The sequence below is a fragment of the Triplophysa dalaica genome, chromosome 1 (genome assembly GCF_015846415.1).
Source record: "Triplophysa dalaica isolate WHDGS20190420 chromosome 1, ASM1584641v1, whole genome shotgun sequence".
Lineage (NCBI taxonomy): Eukaryota > Metazoa > Chordata > Actinopteri > Cypriniformes > Nemacheilidae > Triplophysa > Triplophysa dalaica.
Window position 1 is genome coordinate 21,085,013 of NC_079542.1, and position 23,338 is coordinate 21,108,350.

At 39.9% G+C, this 23,338-nt stretch overlaps 1 protein-coding gene across 1 annotated transcript in view; it reads right to left on the reverse strand.

Annotated features, from left to right (window-relative positions):
- Window positions 1-3,185: 3,185 nt before the first annotated feature.
- Window positions 3,186-23,338, reverse strand: part of tln2a (talin 2a) — a 49,244-nt gene continuing 29,091 nt past the window's right edge. The window contains exons 30-58 of the mRNA XM_056748787.1: window positions 21,836-22,033; window positions 21,621-21,760; window positions 21,443-21,536; window positions 21,265-21,354; window positions 21,002-21,124; window positions 20,754-20,897; window positions 18,563-18,724; window positions 18,347-18,487; window positions 18,079-18,260; window positions 17,837-17,969; window positions 17,513-17,614; window positions 17,239-17,409; window positions 16,929-17,075; window positions 16,732-16,833; window positions 16,521-16,640; window positions 16,301-16,447; window positions 14,855-15,024; window positions 13,623-13,806; window positions 12,519-12,644; window positions 11,775-11,891; window positions 11,453-11,638; window positions 11,136-11,243; window positions 10,708-10,813; window positions 4,923-5,047; window positions 4,664-4,789; window positions 4,434-4,496; window positions 4,147-4,329; window positions 3,951-4,076; window positions 3,186-3,833 (exon numbers count right to left, since the gene is read on the reverse strand). Coding sequence (XP_056604765.1) covers window positions 3,708-3,833; window positions 3,951-4,076; window positions 4,147-4,329; window positions 4,434-4,496; window positions 4,664-4,789; window positions 4,923-5,047; window positions 10,708-10,813; window positions 11,136-11,243; window positions 11,453-11,638; window positions 11,775-11,891; window positions 12,519-12,644; window positions 13,623-13,806; window positions 14,855-15,024; window positions 16,301-16,447; window positions 16,521-16,640; window positions 16,732-16,833; window positions 16,929-17,075; window positions 17,239-17,409; window positions 17,513-17,614; window positions 17,837-17,969; window positions 18,079-18,260; window positions 18,347-18,487; window positions 18,563-18,724; window positions 20,754-20,897; window positions 21,002-21,124; window positions 21,265-21,354; window positions 21,443-21,536; window positions 21,621-21,760; window positions 21,836-22,033 — 3,942 coding nt within the window. The 3' untranslated portion in view covers window positions 3,186-3,707. The remainder of the gene's footprint in view (window positions 3,834-3,950; window positions 4,077-4,146; window positions 4,330-4,433; window positions 4,497-4,663; window positions 4,790-4,922; window positions 5,048-10,707; window positions 10,814-11,135; window positions 11,244-11,452; window positions 11,639-11,774; window positions 11,892-12,518; window positions 12,645-13,622; window positions 13,807-14,854; window positions 15,025-16,300; window positions 16,448-16,520; window positions 16,641-16,731; window positions 16,834-16,928; window positions 17,076-17,238; window positions 17,410-17,512; window positions 17,615-17,836; window positions 17,970-18,078; window positions 18,261-18,346; window positions 18,488-18,562; window positions 18,725-20,753; window positions 20,898-21,001; window positions 21,125-21,264; window positions 21,355-21,442; window positions 21,537-21,620; window positions 21,761-21,835; window positions 22,034-23,338) is intronic.

The window sequence follows — 23,338 nt, forward strand, 5'->3', positions numbered from 1 at the left end:
AAAGGTTTGTCCTCACATTTACACCGCTACCACGAACATTTCTGAAGGAGGTTATTTTTACACGTGGCCTCCTGAAAGAAGCACCTGCCACAGTCTCTTCTTGGCTGTTGTAAGACTAGCTTCCCAAGACACAGCCAATTTTAATTTACTACCATTAAGTAGGCCTACCTTTCAGCATTCAAGTAACATCAAGAAATGGAAACTGCGGCACTTATTTGAAGCTTTTCTTTCCAGGACCACTGCACTGCTAATTGCTTACTTTTTATTTTTTTGGTTGTTAATTTATTTATTTTACAGTTTAGTCTTCTGTTAAACATCAAAAGCCAAAAAGACGTGAGATCAGACAAACTGTCCTCTGGGGGGAAACCTTGCATGTATGCCTGGCAACCCAACCCGTTAAATGTCTATGCTTATCTCTCAGATTTTCTGGATGCTGCAGAGCTTTAACTGGATTTAACTAGATTACTAGCACTCTAAACAACACCAACAATATCATATTTTGGGCAATAGAACAGTGTGTAGTTATCATGTAGCTTAGTGGAAATGAGGTGTTAAAATATGATTAGCATGTTTTACATGTTATCACTTATGACATAGAAAGTTGCTCAATAAAATTAGTTCTCATGTTAACAATTAACATATAGCTGCTATTGTGTTTCAATGGATCAAAACAGCCATTATGTTATGGCACAGCTGGCACTGCAAATGTGCAAGCACACACATTCACAATCTGACTGTGCACAATATGTGCAGTTCACACCATATTAGATGGGAGAATTAAACATTCTGTCACTCTTAACCCTATTTGTTGCAAATCCTTTTAAAATAGAAATACACAGTTCAGAGAACTCTGTTGCATTGGCACTTTGTCTCTAAAGACACCCAACAAAGTTCACAGATGTTCACACATGTTCACAGATATAATTTATTTCCTCATCTAAAGATATCCGGGCATCATACCCTGGATAATACTTAAAATACTGCTTTACCAGATATCTGCAATTATTTTATATTTGATTGAATTAAACAGTTCTACTTGTCAAGCCAATTGTAAATCTAATTGTAACAACTGTAAATGTGTCTGCTATGACCATCTCCCCCTCAGGGGACTAAAATTAACACCCCCTGACTCCCTCCCAATATAGCCCCATAGCCTCATGCTGACCAAGACATACCACCTCAGCCCCACCCCCGTGTCAGAGTCTATGGCTTAAAGGGGCAGAAAGCCTGAACATAATGCAGGACTGTGTTATTTGAGTATTCGTAGTAAACTGTGTGGATACATACAGTCTAACAATCTTTACCACATTTTGTGAGTATGTCTCCTCATCACACTACTGCTGTGGTGCATAGCGAGTTAAGTATATTGTTAATATGTATTTAAGAACACCCGGTTCTCTAAACCACTAACTAAATTGCGAAATTTTGTAAACTGATACTTTTTAGCATATTATTAGAGACAGATATGACAAATATGTTCACTTTAATCAGGATACAGCACTTAGAATATGGAACTTATTTTTTTTTCTAATGACACTATTTTCCTAGGACATTTTAAACAACACTTGCCAGTATTTCTATAAACATGTCAAACTGTTTTACATTATATGAAAATGATACACAATGCATAGTAGTGACAGGCACACATTTTTATTTTTGCAAGTTTAATAAATGGATAAAATATAAGGTTATTGAGAGTTTCTTCCTTCTCCAATATACTATTAAACCCTTTGAACCGTTTTTCATATACATAAGGTTGATGCGTAACTAACACATCATTTCAGGTCTTGCAAACAATGCTCTTACACACAACTCAAAAAGACAACCTACAAATAAACTAGTTCAATGGCTTTTCATGTCCAGTAAAACGTATAAAAATCCCAAAATGTAGACAGTGACATGTTCTTCGGCGATGTCTTAATATCTGAGACTCTTCTAATGATCACTTACACCATGCATTAAATCAGCTATGGCCAGATGTCAGAGCATGCACAAGAAACACTATACAAAATGTGCCATCTTAACATACATATACATTTACAGCATCATGTAGCAGACTGACACAGGCATTTTTATAACTTACAGGCACTGCTGAACAGATGGGTTTATAAGCAACATTATGAAAACACGGTTGCAGTCCAGAATCAATCCTTTCAATTCTAAGCATATCAGAGCATGAAGTAGCAGATTAGTAGCAGGTATATGCACTTTCTACAGGCATCACAGGCAATAAGTATACCACCAGGATACAAAAAGTCTGATTTGTTTCCCATGTAGAGAATTAAAGATTTCCTTCGACAGTGAGAAACTTAAGGCACTAAAACTAAAGTATGGAGCCAGAGATATTCATGAACAGAGGGGATGTTGGCAAGGCAATAAAGTATTGTGTGATTTCCAGGTTTGCCATATGTGGATAACATATGCACAAAGGGGAAAGGCAAAATTATCAGTTACATCATCACACTAAAAACAAAAACCGTCGAATGATGAACGGAAAAAGTACAGAAGGTACACAGTAAAAAAATACATACAGAAAATGGAAATTTTCTGTAAACTGGGAAAAATATAAATATACCGTAAAATATATTTTTTTCCTGTAAAAATGTAGGATACAAGTATATATATAAAATTATTTCCCCATTTTTCATGTGAATGTGTCCTTTTCTGTAATTGTATTAGTTTTTAACATTATTTCAAAAAGAAACCGTAAAAACATTAATCTCGTTAAAAAAACAGAAAAAAAGAAAAATAGGGGTTTTGACTATGTCATATGCATATAAAAAATAAAGCAGAAATAGATAAGAAACGGTTATTTTACGTGGAAAATTCCAAAAAAATCAATTATTTTTAGTGTAAATAATGCACCTTTATGAGGAGAAGTGAAGGATGTGATCACATATATGCACAATATTTTAATTATATTTAAACAAATTCATTCAGTATTTGCGTTTATTCTTTTAGGTCGTGTTTAAGATCTAAGGGGTAGAACTTCTACAGTACTTCTAAGGAAGAAGTCTTTCATTTTTATGAACTATATTCTCCACATATTATCCAGCTGTGTATACACACAATCTAGGGGAATATTCTTAAAAGGCAATGGGTAGCAAGAAACCAGTCATTGATGTAATTAAAACTCTTAGCGTTAAGAGTGGTTTTGTATTACACTGGACATTTACACACATTGGTTTGTCTACATAAATATCTTTTATTTGTATACTTTAGTGGAACAACAGCAAAGCATTAACATGTATTTCACCCTTTCAAATTTACAAAGGATAAACATTCAACTGGAGTTAAAGGCTGTTGGCTTCTCTTCTTTAAGAAAAGAAGTAAACTGAACACTGCAGACAAAGTGTCTGAAAAAGTGTCTTTATTTTAATCACTGAGATGGACCTTGTCACTCCAATCCGAACGTGTCATCCCTGCTGTGTCGCAGTAATGTGTCTCCTAACAGTTTCTGAAATCTTCATGCACAAACTTCAGGCCAAAAATCCAAACGTCTTTATATTTCTGTTAGATGCATGATGAGGAAACATCTTCAATGTAAATGAGACATTTCAAATGTCTTCCATATAAATACTTCAAAATTGACAATCTAGGTCGTAGGCATTGTATGGACTCTGATGGATGTCTTCATATGCAGGCAAACATCATGGCAGACAACTTCTCATTAACAGGTGGAGGTGTTAAATGTTGAATTATGTTTATTAATCGTCTTCTCGGAGTTCACTTGGGAGGAACTTGTATTGCTGTTGTCTGATCTGTGCCAGCTTCTTCCGGGCCTCCTCGAGCTCCCTCTCCTTCCTCAACATCTCCTCCTGAGCAGCAATAATCTGGACCAGAGAGGCAGCAGATAGCAACAATTGAAACAACTTATAGAGGTAAATGTAGAGAAGAACAATATACATTTTTATTATTACCGTCTAACTGTTACTGTGTGTAAATCTTACCTGAGCAATTCCTCCAACAAACCGGGTCTTGACCACCACATTATCATCATCGGCCTTGTTGAAAGCAGCTTTCTGGGCAGCTCTAACCAGATTGTCAGAGGCACGTTTCACGGCATTGCCTGCAGCCTACAAATAACACATTATTGGGTGTTGGTTGTATTTTTAAGCATTTAAGCAAATATAATTGTTCATGTACCTGTAACCTCCTCATGGCCTCTGAATCCTGATCAGCTTTGACCTTGCAAGCCACCAGCAGTTGTGCAGTGGAAGCAGCCACTTGTTTGGCAGAGGAGATGAGCTTCTCTTCACTGGCGTGGCCTTGAACAGACGCGTTCGCCGCCTCACAGAGGTTACTGGTGGCGGCAGCAACCCTCCGGGCCTGTGACAGAATACAGTTACTCATTTTAACCGTGAGAGAACAGCAGGCATAAAGATATGACTAAGACAACAAAATCTCAACAATATATAAGTCTCAGAACTTACAGCTGAGATCAATCCTTGAGACCACTGACCATCATCTACAGCGTTTGCAGGGATAGCTCCCACCTTCAAAAAGAGATATGTGAAGATAAAGAAGATGTATATACAGATAATGAGTTTATTAACCCCAGCTGGAGTCAAAGAAGAGCTTAAGGCTGATAAACCATTTACTACCCAACCAGGTGTTTTGAGTTAAAGATTCACATGAATCATGGTTTCATGGACGTTCTCACCTTGCCCTGGGCTACCAGTTCTCTCTGAGCTGCTGATGCTGATTTCACTAGGGCGCTGGTCGCGGCGGCGATGGATTTGGCTGCTTCAAGAATCTGCTCTTCAAAGTCCAAACTCTCATCGGCTTGCTGTGAAAATCATGAAGAGCTCAGTTTATGTCATTACAGAATTCAAGTTCACTCTGCCATCTTCTGACTTTCAAGTGTTACTACACACACTGAGATGAGGTCCAATTCGTACAATGAAGAAAAAGCCTGTCACCTTTGGTTTGGCTCTTGGTTTGAGCTGCTCAAGTTTCTTAGCCGCTGCTTCAATCGAGGCCGCAGCTCCCAATAGCTCCGTTTCTGCAATCACTGTGGGATCTTCAGGGTCCACCCACTCTGTGCCTAAACCCAAAAAACACACATTGAAATGCTGTTCACCAAGGCCTGGACACAAAGGTTACATGCCACATGAAATAAACATGTGGCAAAATTTCAGAGATCATGCATGTTGTGAATGGTGGGATACAAAGAATAAAATGGAAATGGATGATGGCTTTCAAAGCAAATTCAGCATGCCATTGTATTAAACACAACTGAAATGTGGCAAAGGACTTAAAAGAACCAGCATCATGCAGGAATCAAACTACATTGGGTGCAATTGTGATAGGACCAGCAAAGCTTTTCCGGTGTAGACATGATTTGGTGGTTTTGGTAATTTATTGTCCTTTAATGTATAAATTCCGTTGTGGGGTGGTACAGCCTCTTTTAGAAAGGAACGTTGAAGAAGACCTTATAGCTGGCATTTGGTCGACGTTGTCCCACTGTAGGTAAGTGGAAAGGTTGCAAAGGGTCTTTTTAAGACGTTTTTTTATAAATAAGCAGTACAGTTTTGCGTCACAACTGATCTGTTGTGTTTTAACGGTTCTTGTTCCTCCAGTGAATACATTGATCCCAGATAGACTGAACGAGCCTGTAGATTTCCAGCATGTTGTTTACCCGAGTGTTTGGGTTTTAGAAGATCTTACAGTTTGTGGTTTTAAATAAAATTTTTGATTATTACTTCACATATATGTTACGTTTCCTGATCTGTCTAAATGATAACTCTGTTACAGCCAGATCTGTCGGGTCTTTGTGGGCGATTAGCTCCTGTACTGCTGGGGGGCGACGTGGAAATCATTTTTCAGAGGCGCTTTTGCCTAGTCTGAATTAAATTGTTATTTTTTTGCGCCTGACTGTACTTTAGACCATGCCTGTGTGTTTGAACTTTTTTTTGTTGTTCTTCCCCCCTCTTATTAAAAACGAGCGGGAGTTTTATTTTTATTATTTCTTGTTGTGCATTATTTTTGTTTATTTATTACCGCATTAATTTGATTAACATTGGTTAATTTTTAAGACCAAGATGGCGGCGCGTGAACATCGCGAGGCTCAGCGTCTCTCCAGTTTTAGCAATTATATAGTGTTTTTCTTGCTCATCTCGGGCCTGTTCGTTAAGAACAGTTGTGCATTCACAACGTACACCCGGCATGAGCTTTTGGATATCGGTTTGCGCATTCCCGGAAGTTATATCAGTAACATTCAACTCGTCCCTGAGATCGTCAAAACCTCCGATGCTACGCACCCCACACGGCCCGGCGGAAGTGCTCGCCGGCGGCGTCGAGATCGTAAACAGAGGCGGGGAAAACGCGGTGGGCTAAGAGCTAAGCTAACGCTAACACCACACCGGCTCTCTTTACCCAGCATTTTCCTTGCTAATGTACGATCATTAGTGAACAAAATGGATGAGATTCGACTCCGCATCATCAACAACAAAAGACTTTTGAACTGCAATGTCATAATCTTCACGGAAACATGGCTACACAGCGGCATACCGGACAACGCTATTGAGTTAGCGGGCTACAACACACACCGGGCGGATAGAACGGCAGAGGAATCCGGTAAGACAAGAGGAGGTGGACTGTGCATTTATGTCAATAAAGCTTGGTGCACGAACTCTGTTATTGTCGGGAGACACTGCTCGGCTAACCTTGAGTTTCTCATGGTTAAATGTAGACCGTTTTATCTGCCACGGGAATTCACTTCAACCATTATAACGGCAGCTTATATTCCACCGGATGCTGATGCCAAGCTTGCTATGAAAGAACTACATGCAGCCATCAGTAAACAACAGACTGCTCACCCGGAGGCTGCATTTATTGTTGCGGGAGATTTTAATCACTCAAACTTAAAGACAGTGCTCCCTAAATTTCACCAGCATGTTTCCTGCCACACAAGAGGAAACACAACTTTAGACCATGTCTATACAAACATGGCTGAAGCTTACACCGCAACCCCCCTCCCCCACCTAGGTCAATCTGATCACCTTTCTTTGTTGCTCACCCCCAAGTATTCACCTCTCATTAATCGTGTGAAGCCATCAATGAAGACCATCAAGGTGTGGCCTGCGGGGGCAGACTTCACACTCCAGGAAAGGTTTCTACACACAGACTGGAGTATGTTTGCTTCTCAGGCCACCAGTGGCTCTCACACGGACATTGACAGCTACACCTCCTCTGTATTGGACTACATCAATACCACCATTGATAGTGTCACAACTCAAAAGCAGATCACCATATACCCTAATCAGAAGCCATGGATGAACAAGGAAGTGCGCCTCCTGTTGAAAGCACGCAACACCGCCTTCAGATCAGGTGATGCACAGGCCTATAGTACTTCCAGGGCAAATCTGAAGAGGGGCATCAAAAAGGCCAAGCACTGCTACAAGTTGAAGCTAGAGGAGCATTTTACCAATTCTGACCCTCGACGCATGTGGCAGGGCATCCAGGCCATTAGTGACTATAAACCCAACCACTCCATCCCCATAACCACAGATGCTGCCTTTCTGAACGAGCTTAATGACTTTTATGCACGCTTTGAGAGAGACAATAAGGAACCCGCCACCAGGCTCACACCTTCCACCGACCACCCAATCATCACAGTAAATTCCACAGATGTTTTCACTGCACTAAGCCGGATAAATGCGCGCAAGGCTGCTGGCCCTGACGGCATCCCTGGTCGCGTACTCAGGGCATGTGCGGAGCAGCTCGCTGGGGTCTTCACGGACATCTTCAACCTGTCCCTCGCCCAAGCAGTGGTTCCAGCATGTTTCAAATCCACCTCCATTGTGCCCATTCCAAAACATTCCAGCCCGACATGCCTGAACGACTACCGCCCTGTAGCACTCACACCCATTGTTATGAAGTGCTTTGAGCGGCTGGTCCTGTCACACCTAAAAGACTGTTTACCATCCACACTGGATCCATACCAATTTGCCTACCGTAGCAATAGGAGCACAGATGATGCAGTGTCCATGGCGCTGCACTCCGTGCTCACACACCTGGACAATAAGGACACTTATGCACGCATGCTGTTTGTAGACTTCAGCTCTGCATTCAATACCGTCATCCCTTCCAAGCTAATCATCAAACTTGGAAACCTAGGCATTAACAATACAACCTGCAACTGGATTATGGATTTCCTGACGAACAGGCCTCAGCTTGTTAGGTTAGGCAACATCTGCTCCACCACAACCACCCTCAACACTGGTGTACCACAGGGCTGCGTACTGAGCCCCTTTCTCTACTCCCTTTTCACACTCGACTGCAGGCCTGTGAATGGATCTAACTCCCTCATCAAGTTTGCAGACGATACAACAGTGATTGGTCTCATCAGCAACAACGATGAGACTGCTTACAGGGAGGAGGTACGGCACCTGGCCACATGGTGCTCAAACAACAACCTGCTCCTTAACACTTCAAAGACAAAGGAGATCATCGTGGACTTCAGGAAGGCGAAAGGAGGCACACACGACCCCATCCACATTAACGGGACGGCTGTTGAACGTGTTTCCAGTTTTAAGTTCCTGGGGACCCACATTTCGGAGGACCTTTCCTGGACCACCAACACCTCATGCCTGGTCAAGAAGGCTCACCAGCGTCTCTTCTTTCTTAGGACACTGAAGAAGAACCAACTGTCTTCAACTATCCTGGTGAACTTCTATCGCTGCACGATAGAGAGCATCCTGACCAACTGTGTCACAGTCTGGTACGGGAACTGTTCTGTTGCTGAGCGCAAGGCACTGCAGCGGGTGGTGAAAACAGCCCAGCGCATCACAGGAACTACACTCCCTTCCATTGAGGACATCCAGAAGAAACGCTGTCTGCGTCGAGCTCGCAGCATTCTCAAGGACTCCTCTCACCCCGCTCATAGACTGTTTACTCTCCTGCCTTCCGGTAGGCGCTTCAGGTGCCTCCGGGCAAGAACCAGCAGACTAGGAAACAGCTTTTTTCCCAGAGCTGTTTCATTATTGAACTCTGCTCCCCACTGATTTCACTACCTCTCATAACTTTAACTTAATGCTGCTATTACAATGTTTACATTGCACTACAGGGCTGCCATGCATGACGGAACTGTACATACCAGTACTTCATGTATCTGCTCTACCGGACTGTTTACACGCATCATTTGCACTCTATACTGCTCACTTGCACACCAGGAACATTACACTGAATGCTCATTTGCACTAATGGACTACTTTCATAACTGCATTAACTCATCTACTGCACTGTAACTTTAATAACTGCACTAACTCACCTACTGCACTGTAACTCATCTATTGCATCTATCGCATAACTAACTGCATCTACTCATCTATTGCACTATAACTTCAATAACTGCTTTAACTCATCTACTGCACTGTGACTGTATATCTGCATCTACTCATGTATTGCACCGTACCTTTAATAACCACATTAACTCATCTACTGCACTGTAACTTTAATAACTGCATTAACTCATCTACTGCACTGTAACTGTATATCTGCATCTACTCATGTATTGCACCGTACCTTTAATAACCACATTAACTCATCTACTGCACTGTAACTTTAATAGCTAATGTCTGTAACTAATGCACACTCAAGTCACTTGCACTATTGTATAGTCTATATTGTTATCTGTTCATAACCTCCTGTACATTAATGTTCACAGTATATAGCCTTCTGTATATATTGTTCATAGTACATACCGATTGTCATATTTTCATAGTACATGCCCATCGTAAATTATTTTCCTAATATTGTATTCTGTATTTATTCACACTGTATATCCTGCACTTGCTAATTGCACTTCTGGTTAGACCTAAACTACATTTCGTTACACTGTACCTGTATATGTGTAATGACAATAAAGTTGAATCTAATCTAATCTAATCTAATTATATTAGCGCTTCTTCTATTATAGTGTTTTGTTGAGTTGTCCTAATTATTTTGTGATTATTATTCCTATTTCCTTTTCTTTCTATTTTTTCTAGGTTTTGTTAGTGGTGTTGTGGCTATTCTGAGAATACACTATAATTCCATTTTGTTTGGTTGCAGGAGGTGAGTGCCTAAGGCAGGGTGGACTTTTGGTGGTGGTGCTTCCTTCACGAGTGCTGTGTTGTGTGCAGTGGTGCGTGTGTGAGTGAGTGTGTTTTGCACAGGTGCAACAATTATGATGTGCCGTGGGGGCCTAGTTGTGCCCATATCCCCTGTTGTCAGGCTCCTGTATTTTGTCTGATGACGCAGGTTGTCCATTTTGCATTCTGTTTCTCCACCTACTGCTCTATACTGAACTGTTAAATCTTTGCTCTTTAATGGTTCTTTGGATATTTTAACTTTAATAAAAGTATATACTGTATTTTTATACCCAAGTCTCCTGCTGATTCACTGAATTGAACCTGTTTCGTTTAAGCACAAGCATACTCTGATTGTCCCTGTCGAAGTCCTAGGGTGGCGTAGTCGCTCTGTATTAAATATGTTAAAACGTACCTTGCACACAATGTACAAAAAACAGAATCAAAAGTCATGAAAATCTTTTGGTTCCAAATAAAGATTAGAAAGAGTACAGGTGTATAACTCACCCTCATCTTGAGCAAAACAGGAGAGACAGGAAGCTTTACTCAGCAAGGAAAATCTTCAGGCGACACTTACAGACTTAATAAGAATGTGTGTTTAGGTGTGTGTGCTATGTTGTGAAGGTTCTCTCACCTTTCATGGCCTCAGCTGTTTGAATCAGTTCAGTGACGGCCGCAGCGACCCGTTTAGAGAATATCACAAGCTTCTGTTTCTGCTCACCTGTTGGCTTCTGTAAGACCTGAAAAAATGAACATGCATGTACATAAACAGTTCTACATATAACACCTGCATAGAGTTCAACTGCATTACCTTTGTCTATTTAAAGGCATAGTTCACCCAAAAATCATCATCATTAACTCACCCTCATGTAATTTCATACCTGTATTTCTAAAAATATTTCTACTGTGGTAGTCAAAGGTGGCCAAGAACTGCTTGGATACAAGCATTCTTCCAAATATCTTTCAAAGAAATGTATATAGGTTTGGAACATCTTGAGGGTGTCTTAATGAAGAAAAAAAAGTTTCTTTAAGTATTGTGTTATGTGGATTGTGTGGTTATACCTGTAGAACATGCTCTAGAAGTTCTATGTAACCTTTAGTACATTCAGTCCCATAGAGCAGAGCTCTGCTCCTCACGTCTTCACTGACTTCTTCATGATATGCTGCTTGCTAAGAAAGAAACACCATGCACTGTACAGTGTTTAACCTTTTCTGTGTTTTTCTTATTTTCTCCTGTAAAGTTGCTTTGGAACAATGCACATTGTGAAAAGCACTACATATATCGGATTGAATTGAAATATAAATAGGGCCCATTACGGTAGCAACTTGTAATATACTCTTTATTACGCGGACAAAAGTAGTAAACCCCACATACACACCTTGCATGTGGTCAGCATATCTGCTATGACCTTACGGCTGAGGTTAGCAGTGGAGATGACATCCTCCTGTCTGGCAGAGTTCCCAGCCGCGACAGCTTTGGCGGTTGCCGTGGTGATGCCCTTGGTCATGCGTATGAACTCTTCTGGACTGGTTGACTTCTCTGGGGCTTCTTTAGACTGGAACAACTGAGTAATGGCAACATAGTTATGGTAAAATGTGTGTCTCTAGTGCTTTGTTGGTTCAAATAAAGTAATCTTAAAAAAGATAAAGGTATACGAGACAACAGTGTATCGTAAAAGAAATGTATTGTTTCTGTCTTACTGTAAATTCCTGTTTGATACACTCAATAGTGGCCTCCAAAGCTCTGGTTCCTCTTGAAGCTTCATCCTCCACCGCCTTCACCGTTTTCAGTAAAGACGTCACATTAGTTACCATAACCTGAACACACAGACAGACAGATCTATTACATATTATATTTGATGATTACACAAAGTCTGTTGTCAACATTAATTTTAATTTAATAGAATCACACCTCATTCACAAAAGTAAACATATACATCTTTAAATTCACAGATTATGAATAATTGAATCCCATAACTCCAAAACCACCTGCTCATATTTTACAGTTTTGCATACATTTCTTGTAAAAACAAAACTAAAGCTAAGGTTACATTTTCTTCAAACTCGAAGTAATGACTTTCATGCAGATCTACGCCATTAATAGAGCATGTTGTTCAGATTGTAGTGTGCAATGGGAAGTCGCCTACGGAGAACACAGATTAATGTTTTGAATAATTAATCTGATTAATGGCACAAGGCTGCTCACCAGAACACTCTTACTGATATCTGAGTTAGGAGACATTCCCAGCCCAGCTGTCAGCTTTCTGAGGGACAACTGGGGGATTACACAGTGTTTAGAAAAATAACAGCTAAACTTTCTATCTGGACTATTTCAACCAAGTTTTGTGCACTTTGACGTATGAATAAAACATTTACAACAGCTCGCATAACATTTGCGTTATACAGAAATAAAACCTGTTGGATTAATAGAGTTTGGGATTGTACCTTGGCTGCACTCTTGAGGTGGAACATGGAGGGGTCGTCCGCTGCTTTCCCCGCTGCACACTTGGTGGCGCTGATGAGCTCAGCCAACGCTTTAGCAACATCTTTCACAGCGTTGATCAGCACAACCTGGAGAAGATGAAAGATAACACATGCACATGCCAGTGTGAAGACATGTGACTGGCTGACCATCAATTTCTGTCACTGACTCGCTTCTCATCTGTTCTCGTCACTTTCTCCATGTCTACCACATAGACATGTTCTCGGGTTTCTAATAAAGGGTTATCTTCTTAGTGTGTACACTAAATGAAGCATGGCTTTAGAGGTATATTCAATCTGTTTTGTGGAATGAGGAAATTTTATACACACTGATGATAATATAATAAAAATAAACATAATAATTTAATGGAGTCAATTTGATGATTTAAGATATAGCTGCAGAAATTATTTTCAGTTTGTCTGAATGTACTATTAATATTAAACACAAATAATCATTTGTGTTTAATTCTGCGATTTACTAACAACATTTCTACTCGATTTCAAATAAAAAAATATTATTTGCAGAAAAAGAAAATTGATGAAAAGATGCTCTGTAGTTTTTCATACCGCAAATACTGCAAAGAAAATAGGTTTACATTTACGCAAAGCAGCAGTAATATTTGTACATGTATTTACATGTAGAAGATCAAAAATGTTTTTCTTATGTAATAACCTCGGTTTTTATTACAGTTTTCTTGTGTCTTGTCATTCAGTTCCTGTCAGTCTTTTACATTGCTGTTGGATGACTTTATGTCACTCCTGAGGTTTGATTTTGTTGAAATTCAACATACACTGGAATGGAATGACATTTATTATTTTTTCTGTGTATGTTTTGAGGGACAAAGTTTTTAACTACAGGTGGGGATTTCTGAGATTTCTCCATTTCGGGTTACTATAGTAACTAGTATTTGTTTCCCATTTCTCTAAACCAGGCCCCCAGACTGTTGTGTTGCACACTGTGTCTTCATTAACATTATTCAATGAATCTGTTTTTCTAGTAAAGACATTCATGTACACTTTAAATGTTCACAAGCTCAGCTAAGAGTCCACGTTTATTGTCCATGTCACCTGTGTTTCTGGGTCATCTGGACCTATGCTTGCTGCTCCCAGTTTCACCACGTCTGTAAGCTGTGTGATAGTCTTGGCAGAGGACTGGGCAGCCTGGGCCAGCTTCTCCTGACTTGATGCTGCCCCTGAAACAAGGTTCTTGGTGTCCTCCACCAGAGCTTTAGCCGTCTTCAAAATATTCTCCCTGAAAAGACAGTGGGGAAATGAAGTAAAGGATAATGCACATCCAGTCGTTGTTATATGAGCAAATTTACTTATCGGTAAGCCCCATCCCCCTTAGTTACTGTTGCTAACTCGGACAACCGACCAGAGTTCCTCATGTCTTTCTTTGTCGAGGAGAATTCAAGAGGGAATTAAATATGCCGGAGAGATTAAAATGTATTTTTGAAGCTAGGGTTTACAGATCACAATGCAAGCGGGAGAAGCCTCATGTTAAGGTAGTCACGGTCGCAGAGAACAACATCTAGGATCCACTCTTCATGTACAGCAGGGTAAGATTAAATTCATTTATATTTAACCACTTTAATATAGAGATATACTGAAATGAAGACCTTCTTTATGACCTACAATGTACGGTACGTTATGTGAGAACAGTTGGCGATTTAAGTTTTTACGTTAGCATGGACTCATTAACTTAACTTGTTTTAGCCAGAGATACGTTCCTTAAGCACAAGATGACATTAACACTCTGCAGTTGGAAACTATAGCTTTGTGAAAGTATGACAACCAGGAAATAAACTTTTTTTTCTTCACTGGGATTGGAGTTGAAACGGGTTACTGCGCTCACATTTTGCTCTTTTTTTGTGGGTTTAGGAAATTGAATAAAATAAATTCCATTCCTCGTGCTCCCAGGACACCTGGAATTAGTGTTACAAGCAAGAACCCCAGGCACATCGTTTTATCATTTTTGTAGCATAAAACACCTTTAAACCGATGAGAGTTTCAAATCTCACAATGTTTCTCTATGGGACTGAAACCTAAAGTTGTCCGAGTTCCAGTCCTCGTGCAACTCATATTCAACTGCCATTGGCTCCTCTGCGTTCGAGGGGAGGGGCTTGCCGATAGGTCAATTGGAGAAAAGAGGCAGCGGAGTGATCTATTAAACATGAATAGTAATGGTCCAGACTTCAGAATGTCACAGCTCTACAATTACTTGGTTTTGATTGTTCAGTTATGTAATAAAGTTTGTTATTATAGGTTGTTGATCATGATGTCATACATTTGTGATATACCTGTGGTCAGCAAAGGAGTCTGAATCATTCTCAGCGTTTAGTGTACCAGCAGAAGCAAACATGATGGTGGTGTCCAGGTCAGCGATTATGCCTGAAACTGCACTGGCTGCAGTGATACACGCTTGAGTGCCCCTATTACCCGCTTGCAATGCTGAGAGTACCATAGACACCTAAAACAAACACAGATATCATCATTTACATTTACATCTAGTCATTAAGTGGACATTTTTATCCAAAGCGACTTACAGATGAGGTAAAAAATGGAAGCAATTGGAACAACATAAGGACAACAAAAAGCATAAGTGCAAAAAATAGCTGGTCTCAGTATAAAGAGCTAAGTTTTTGTTTTGTTTTTTACGAGTAGAAAAGAGATAGAAGTCAGAACTGATCATAGTTTAGTGATGCGCGGATGACGGTTAAATCCGCGGGCGCTGCGGATGATCTGCGGGTCCGGTGGGTCGGGTACTAAAAAAATACATTCTGATTAATTGCGGGTGGGTCACGCGTAGATGTATAAATATATAAATATTAACTTAATTTCTTTAAAAATACGAATGTGTTTTAAAGGCATTTTTCATCAGGCAGACACTAATTTGCACTCTTTTAAAAGCAATATGCGCGTGTCGGTGGAAGAGAGGGGGGTCCATTTCTTACAGCTGAAATGGAGGCGAAACGGATCCAGGAGGGTGGGAAAATTAAAAACAAAACAAAAGGAAGTAAAGAAAGAAAGAAAAGTACCGTGTGTGAGCATTTTAGAGAAGTGGTTAACGAGGATGAATCAAGTGCTGGGTATGTAGGCAAATATGCAACGACGGTGAGGCATTGTGTGTGTATATTAAAGCCACAAGACCTTGAATATGGTACATAATGTGTGTGCTAAATCGAAGGATTAGATTTAAGCATTTGCAGACATAGACAGTGCTAGAAAATGTACCGTTATCCAGTCATTCGTGTGTGTTTGTGTGTTGCAGTGACAGAAATGGCGATATTCAAAGTCTGAAGGTAGTAAAGCCTTTATTTTATTAAGAAAATCTAGGCTAATCTGGCCAAAGACAAACTTTTGTTTTATAAATAAATGTTCCTTTAAAAGCATTTTACGATCAGCGTATTAATTCACCCTCAGAGATTGGCAGATTAGTTCTAACGTCACTGAATTTGATAACATCATGATCAAAACAAAGTTTTCGAGTAATTAAAGTGATGATCAGGTGTGGATATCTTTATCAGAGAAAATTATACATGCGGGCGGGTGGCGGGTGGATAATTTATTTGAAGCGGCGGTTGCGGGTGACATTTTAGCTCATCCGCGCATCTCTATAGTAGTAACGTCAGATTTTTTTTAATCACAAATTTTCTAAAAATGTCATTTTGATTTTATTTGATCTAGAGAAACTCTAGAAAATATAGAAATTTAAAGAAAATAGTTTTGCTAGTATTTCTCACTACCTTCTCAGTCACGGCTCGTGCACACTCTATGAGCTCTCTCCTTGTGAACGAGTCAGATGGAGTGATCTGCAGCGCTCCAGCCTTCTGGACGAGAACAATGCAGCTGTTCCCCAACTCCTGCACACGTGTCTTTATCTGGACCCCAATCTACAATCAACAGCGCAAGCGTCAGTGTGTGAGCGAGAAAGAGACAGGTAGTGATGGTCCATGTGATATTTACCTCCTCAGGCTCAGCAGTAGCAGCAGCTAGACGTCCCTGTATAGCCAGCTGATTGTAGTCAGCTGTGACCTGAGAGGCTAGACCGCCCAACTCCTCTGGAGCACTCATGGATTTTGTGATCTGAGGGTGGAGTATGAATGCGTAGAATGTGAAACAGAACAGATACTAGGTTTAATACTGTGGAAAGTGTGATGAAGGGAGTGATGCGCACCATCTCTTGTGAGCTGACAGCAATAGCTTTGGAATATTTCACCATGGTGGTCTGGTACTCCACAAAGGCACCTTCCGGTTCTGGTGGGGTACCTTCAGCCAACTGTAGGACAAAAAAAACATTTAGCTTAAATATTAATAAATAATAAGAAAACATTGTTTTATTCCCAGGTGTAGTATTTGGGCAACGGTTTCTACCTTGCCCATAGCATCAGCGATCAAGTCCACCATGCCACTGACCAGGCCAACCTCACTGGCAGCTTCATTCAAGGTCAACATGAGATCATCAACAGCTTCCCTCATGAGCTGGGCAGCTTCTGCTATGGCATCATGAGTATGAGTTGCCTACAAACAGACAAATTTTTAGACATGTTGAAAGATTTTTGGTAGTTCTAAAACAACATTGACTTTTCCTACCCGTTCACGTGCATGCTTCATTTTTGTTACCATTAGCCACCCATTTAAATTCTTTTTCTAATAAGACTGAATTCGTTTTTATAAGATGTACCTTTGGATTTCCACCACCTTCCTTTGCAGCATACAGCATTTGTAGAGCAGACTCTGCGAGCGTCTTGGTCTGATCCAGAAGGTTCATCTGCTGCTGATGATCCAAAATTTTGGAGGCCATGCCCATTGAGGCAGAGATCAGAGGAGTAAAGTAACTGACCAACTGAGAGACCTGAGAGGCAGAAGCAGGTTTTAAATTAATAATGATTTAAAACCTTAATCGATGCAATGAAAATTAAGTTAATAGTCACTGTTTGTATAGGAGCAAACCGTACCTTATGTCCCAGCTGTGCTGCTTCTCCTTTTGCTGCGGTAGAGATGGGCTTAATCAGGTAACCCACCTCCTGAACTGATGATGTTAACTGCTCCTGCAAAGCCTGATGCAACACAACACTCATTAAAAGGTTTAGTTCACTAAATAATGTTAACAAGCTCGCCCTCAGGCCATCCAAGATGTAGGGGAACCGATGGTGATACAGCAAAGCAATGCATCTCAAACAGCTTTAAAAGACAGAATGATCACAACAAAGTTGTGGTGACATCCATCAAAGCAGAAGAATTTTTCATATTAAGTAGCTACTATTGATATTGACATTTACCTCAGATGAAATTTCATCCCTACGAGGAAGATATTGGCTAACAGCTGCAAGAGAGGCTTGCTCAATATCTCTGATGCATTTATTTATATTGTCAATGGCAACGTCACATTCTTTCTGGCCAGGAGCTTTATCCCTGTGAAACCATTGACACAAACAGATCACTTGTCAAAAAGATTTCATATGAGCTCATTTGATTTCTGCACATCATTCACCATTCTGTGAGTATATGTGTGTAACTGTACCTGATAGAAGTGATGAGGCTCTTTATAGAGTCTGAAACTGTGCGTGAATGGCTCGCCAGCAATGACCACGTGGGTGGATCTTTAGGGTTCATAACTAAGGACCGTGCAGTCTTCAAAAGGTGTGTGGAGCTGTCAAGCATGGAGCGTGCTGATTGGATGATTGGCTCCTGTGCAGCAGAACCCTAAATTGATAGAAAAGCATTAGTTAACAAAAAGGACAATCACTGAAGACTGAATAACTCAACAAATAATATCAAACCTCACAAACCTCTCTACTTATCTGTGCAGGCACACTAGCAAACTCGGGATTGGATGCAAACGTGGTCAGATTGTTAACAGCCTCGATGAGCGGTGCGGTCGCAACACGACACTTCTCGCGATTATCCTCAGAGAAATCTCCATCCAAAGCCTGAGATTTGACGGAGAAGGTAAACAAACATCCCTCAAAGGTGAATTATAGTCATTTGCAAAAGAATTGTTAAACCTTGATGGTTTTGACCAGGTTGGCTGTGTTGTTGGCCACTTCTTTGGCTGACTGCACAAAGTGGCGTTTCGCTACAGGGTTAGCGGTCTTAGAGGAGGCGAGTCGGCAAGCGTTACACAACGATGAGGTGTGTTTGGCAACAATGGTGGCAGCAGAAAGTACCTGCGACACATTTTCAGCCACATGATTTATTAATAAAACATTTACAGTACATTTATGCGTTTTATTTATAGACAAAGGAGTTCGGGGTTAAAAGTCAAAATTATTATAAGGGCTGTCAATCGCATCCAGAATAAAGGTTTGTGCACAGTGCATATTCATTTTGCATTTATAAACAGATCTGTGTTTAAACATACAAAATAATATGCACAGTATATATATTTAGATGCATTTAGGGCTGCAACTAACGATTATTTTAATAATCGATTAATCTATAGATTTTTTTTTTTTCGATTAATCGATGAATCGGATAAAAAACAAAATCAAGAAAAGCATTCATTTTCAACCCTTTATTCAAAAACAGAACTAGAATCTTTAGAAACTGCACAATCATGTTGCTCCTTGATCATCCCTGAGCTGTTATAATAATAATAAAATAAAATAATAGTGTTGACTAACACAAAAAACAAACACGTGTTTGCCAAAAAAATGTTTTTAAATAAACTGCCACCTGAGCTGCCAAAGCAATTAATAATTTATAAAAAATAAAGAACAATACAAATCAGAAAATTTAGCAGGATTTGTTTGAATGTCAGAACTTGTTCTCTAAACTACACTGCAGACACACACACTAGCAGATGCACAAACTCTCACACTTACACACACACACACACACTCGCTCTCTCTCAAGTTCACTTGAAGCTTAGGTTCATTTATACACCACATTTAAACACAGTTTAAGATGACCAAGTGCTATAAAAGAACTTTAAAATTAAATTAAAAAGTATAACACACACACACATATATTGTCAATAATAACCTATATGGGACAAAGCACAGAATATACACTGCATAAATTGCTCTTCTAATTTAGTAGTTTTGTCCTGTTGTCAGTCCAAATGTCAAAAAAATCTTAAATCAAGATACATTTACTAGACACATGAAATAGCATAAGAAATTTTGTCTTGTTTTCTGAAAAAAAACACCTCAAAATTAAGTGATTGTTTGCTTAAAACAAGCAAAATTATCTCCCAATGGGGTATGAAAAATAATCTTAATGAGATATAATCTCAAACAGAAGTTTTAAGCGTCACTTAATTTTTCTTGTCAATTAATCTTGATTTAAGATATTTGGACTGAAAATGAGACAAAATTACTAATTAAGAAAAGCTTTTTTTGAATAAAAACGTGTCTTTAGTCTTGCAATGCAAAGTGCAAAGTAACTACACCACCCCTGATTATACGGTTATTAACGAGCTAACGTTAACTTGTCATGCTTGTCAAGCTTGATAACGAGTAAACATAAGCACCAGGGACATTACGTTCTTCACTTCAAAACGGAACAAAAGTAGGATTCTGTAGTGACTTAACCTGCTCTTGAACTCCCTTCCTCCTCATCAAAGAACCCAACATGTTTCCGTTTCAGGTGCTGGATCATTACTGTGGTGCTCCCGTGCCATGCCATGTCGTTTTTGCATATATTGCAATTAACACACTTTTTCATTTTATTAAGTGTGAAATGCTCCCACACCTTGGATGACTTGGTTCTCGTTGATTTCTCGGCCTCCGCCATGTATCTTTTCTCTAACTCCGCTTTTTTTTTTGCTCCGCCCCGTCTATGAGGCGCCGAACTCTGCTAGCATCAGTGAGCGAGAAGTGCGCGAGAGAGACCGAGTGTGTTCACTCCGCTCCGCGCTCAAATAAAGTTTTTCTTTTATAATCAAACGCCTCGCGTCGCGAAACACAACGAATCGATAATGAAATTCGTTGCCAACTCTTTTAGTAAGCGATTTTTATCGATTTAATCGATTCGTTGTTGCAGCTCTAGATGCATTATTTATTTATATTTACCGATAATTAAAATTATATATAAATGTTTATACATTTTTTTATATATGTATGTATGTGTAAATATTACACAGTACACAAACATATACAATATTAAGTACACATACCTTTATTATGGGAGCGATTAGTCGTTTGACAGCCCTAAACATTATACTTGACCCTTGACTGGCATCCCAAAACTTACCTGTGAAGGACTACTGCCAGGGTCAACAAGATTTTGACAGGCCATTTGGATGGCCTGATTAGCTCGAGCAAACTGGATTGGATCCACTAAACCTGGATGTCCTGCTTGGCTGTTGGGATCAGACACACCCACTAGGTAAGAGGCCTGTGGAAACATCAAAAATGTTTGAGAATATTGATTGGTTTGAATAAAAGATCAAACTTGATAATGGTTTTGGCTAGCACATGAAAGAGCAGGTAGTATCTCACCTGCCCAGCTGCTTCAGTCAGTCCACACAGAGCCTTTGAGGCTCCAGCAACACATTCTCCAAATGCCGGAACATCGCCGGTCTTGCAGTTATGAGAGATCCCAGCCATAGACTCACCGAGGACCTACACATGCCACATAGTCAACAGTTTTCAACAGCGTTTTCATTTCATTTTCAAATAAAACATTTTTAATACATTTTTTATTAAACAAACTGAAAATGTCTTTAATATTATAAAGTAGAAATGGATCATAGTGCTCTTACCTTAGAGTTCTCCATGACACTTTCAATGCAGTCGAAGTACGAGAGATCATTGACTGGCTCATTGGGGTTATCCAGCAGCCCCCTAACAGCCTGGAACCCACACAAAAAGAACAAGGTCAGTGTATTTTATAGTAAAAAAAATAGTAGTTTTTGATTGTGTTCAGTACATTTATAATACCTCAAGCTCTCTCAGCGCATTGTCACATTCTCTCTGTGCTGGTGCATTCTGGGTACACATAGTAATCAACTGGTTGATGCTATCAGTCACAGACCTGAATAGCACAAAAGAGAAAAATACAGAAAGAAGGCTTATATATAAAACACCCACACACAAATGTATAATGTGAATATATTACCTGGCAGCAGCAGCGAGTAGGTTCTTTGCATTCCCTGCTGCAGGATCCACAGATAAAGACTTTGCAGCCAACAGCAGCTTACTGGAGGCCATCGAGATGTTTTTTAGATTCCCAATCACCTGTATCTGATCATCCTTACTCTAAAACAATACATTTTTATATCTTTTTTTATAGTTCAAGGAAAGGTACATTTTAAGTTCAGTTTGTCACTTTACCTGAGTGTGGCCAGCCATCTCAATGCCAGCATCAAGAAACTCATCGAAGTCCTCACTGAACTTTCCAGAAGCATCTGAAAGCTGGATGGTGGTACCTCTAGAAGCATGGACCACATCACCAGCAGACTGGTTTAGATCTGCTGCCGTCTGGTTGAGGTCACTCTGAGCCTCCTGGAAGGTTTTACTGCAGGGAGGAAGCTGAAACAACAGGCCCAAAATACTCAAACATTAACATCTAGTACACCGGTAATTCAACACTGTGCATTGCATGGCTTAAGCATTATAAAGAGAATGATAAAAAAACGAAAACACTATCAGGGGCTGGGTTAAAATTCTTTAAGGAGGCATAAATTAAAATCTCAATTTTAACACAAGTTTTTGTTATATAAGAGGGGACCATATTCACACAAATATTATGTAAGATTCAGAACTGAAAACACCCAGCGAAGCCCAGCAAACTCCAGGTTCTGGAATGGACCTATCTATGAAGACATTGATAGGTTGAACACCGCCTCCAAAGAAAAATATAAACGACTACTTCTCTAGGCCCGCCCACTGGTTCGCTCATGACAGAACTGAAGTACTACAAGTGGCACGGAATCAGAAAGAGTGAGCAAGCAATAAACAAACATGCCGTTAAAGATAGATAAATATTGTGCCCTCCCTGGTTGTGGAAGAATACAGTCGCCTCATAACCTTCCTTCGGATTCCGATATTAGGAAAGCGTGGCTAAAGTTTATTTTTAAAGATGTTCCAGCTCATGTTGGAAAAACATGGAGCGTTTGTTTGTTTCATTTCTCAAAGGATTCCTTTGTGAACAAGGCACAGGTCTACAGAGACTAAAATTAAAAAGCAGTGCTGTGCCGTCAATATTGGATCCGATAGAAATGGAAAAGATCGCTTGATGTTCACTGAGCACTATTCGCACGAGATTAGTATTACATGGGGACCTCTAGTCATGTATTAATTGCAGAGTTTGTATGTGATCTTAAGGTTGTGCGAATGGGGATCTCTGTGATTTGTTGGGCTCATATATCATTTTCAAGGTTTTATCCACCGTTTGCGAATAATCGAGGCTGTTTTGAAGTGTTTTGGTATTATTTCAGGTGCTGGGTGATATCCATAAGCTACCGGGAGTCTCCCGTTTGTTTATTTATCATGGAAACTCTAGTATTTGAGAACCGCGATCGCGGTTTATTTTTTGTCCGGTTCGCAATCACGGATCTCAAATGCTGACAGGTACGGTCATATATCATTATCATGCAATACAAGTATAGGCTTTACAAACTATACGCAAAGCCCTGCCATCACATCCGGGAAATAAGTCAGTTAATGTGTTTAAAATCATCCCGTGTGAATGCATCACATTAAAAACTGATGTGGGGAGGAATTTATAAATCACAGGAGGTCTACAAATAATACTTATGCCGTAGGAAAACTGTGAATGTTAATGATGTGAAACCTAACGTTACGTCTCTAACCAAATTCACAGAAGGCTACAAC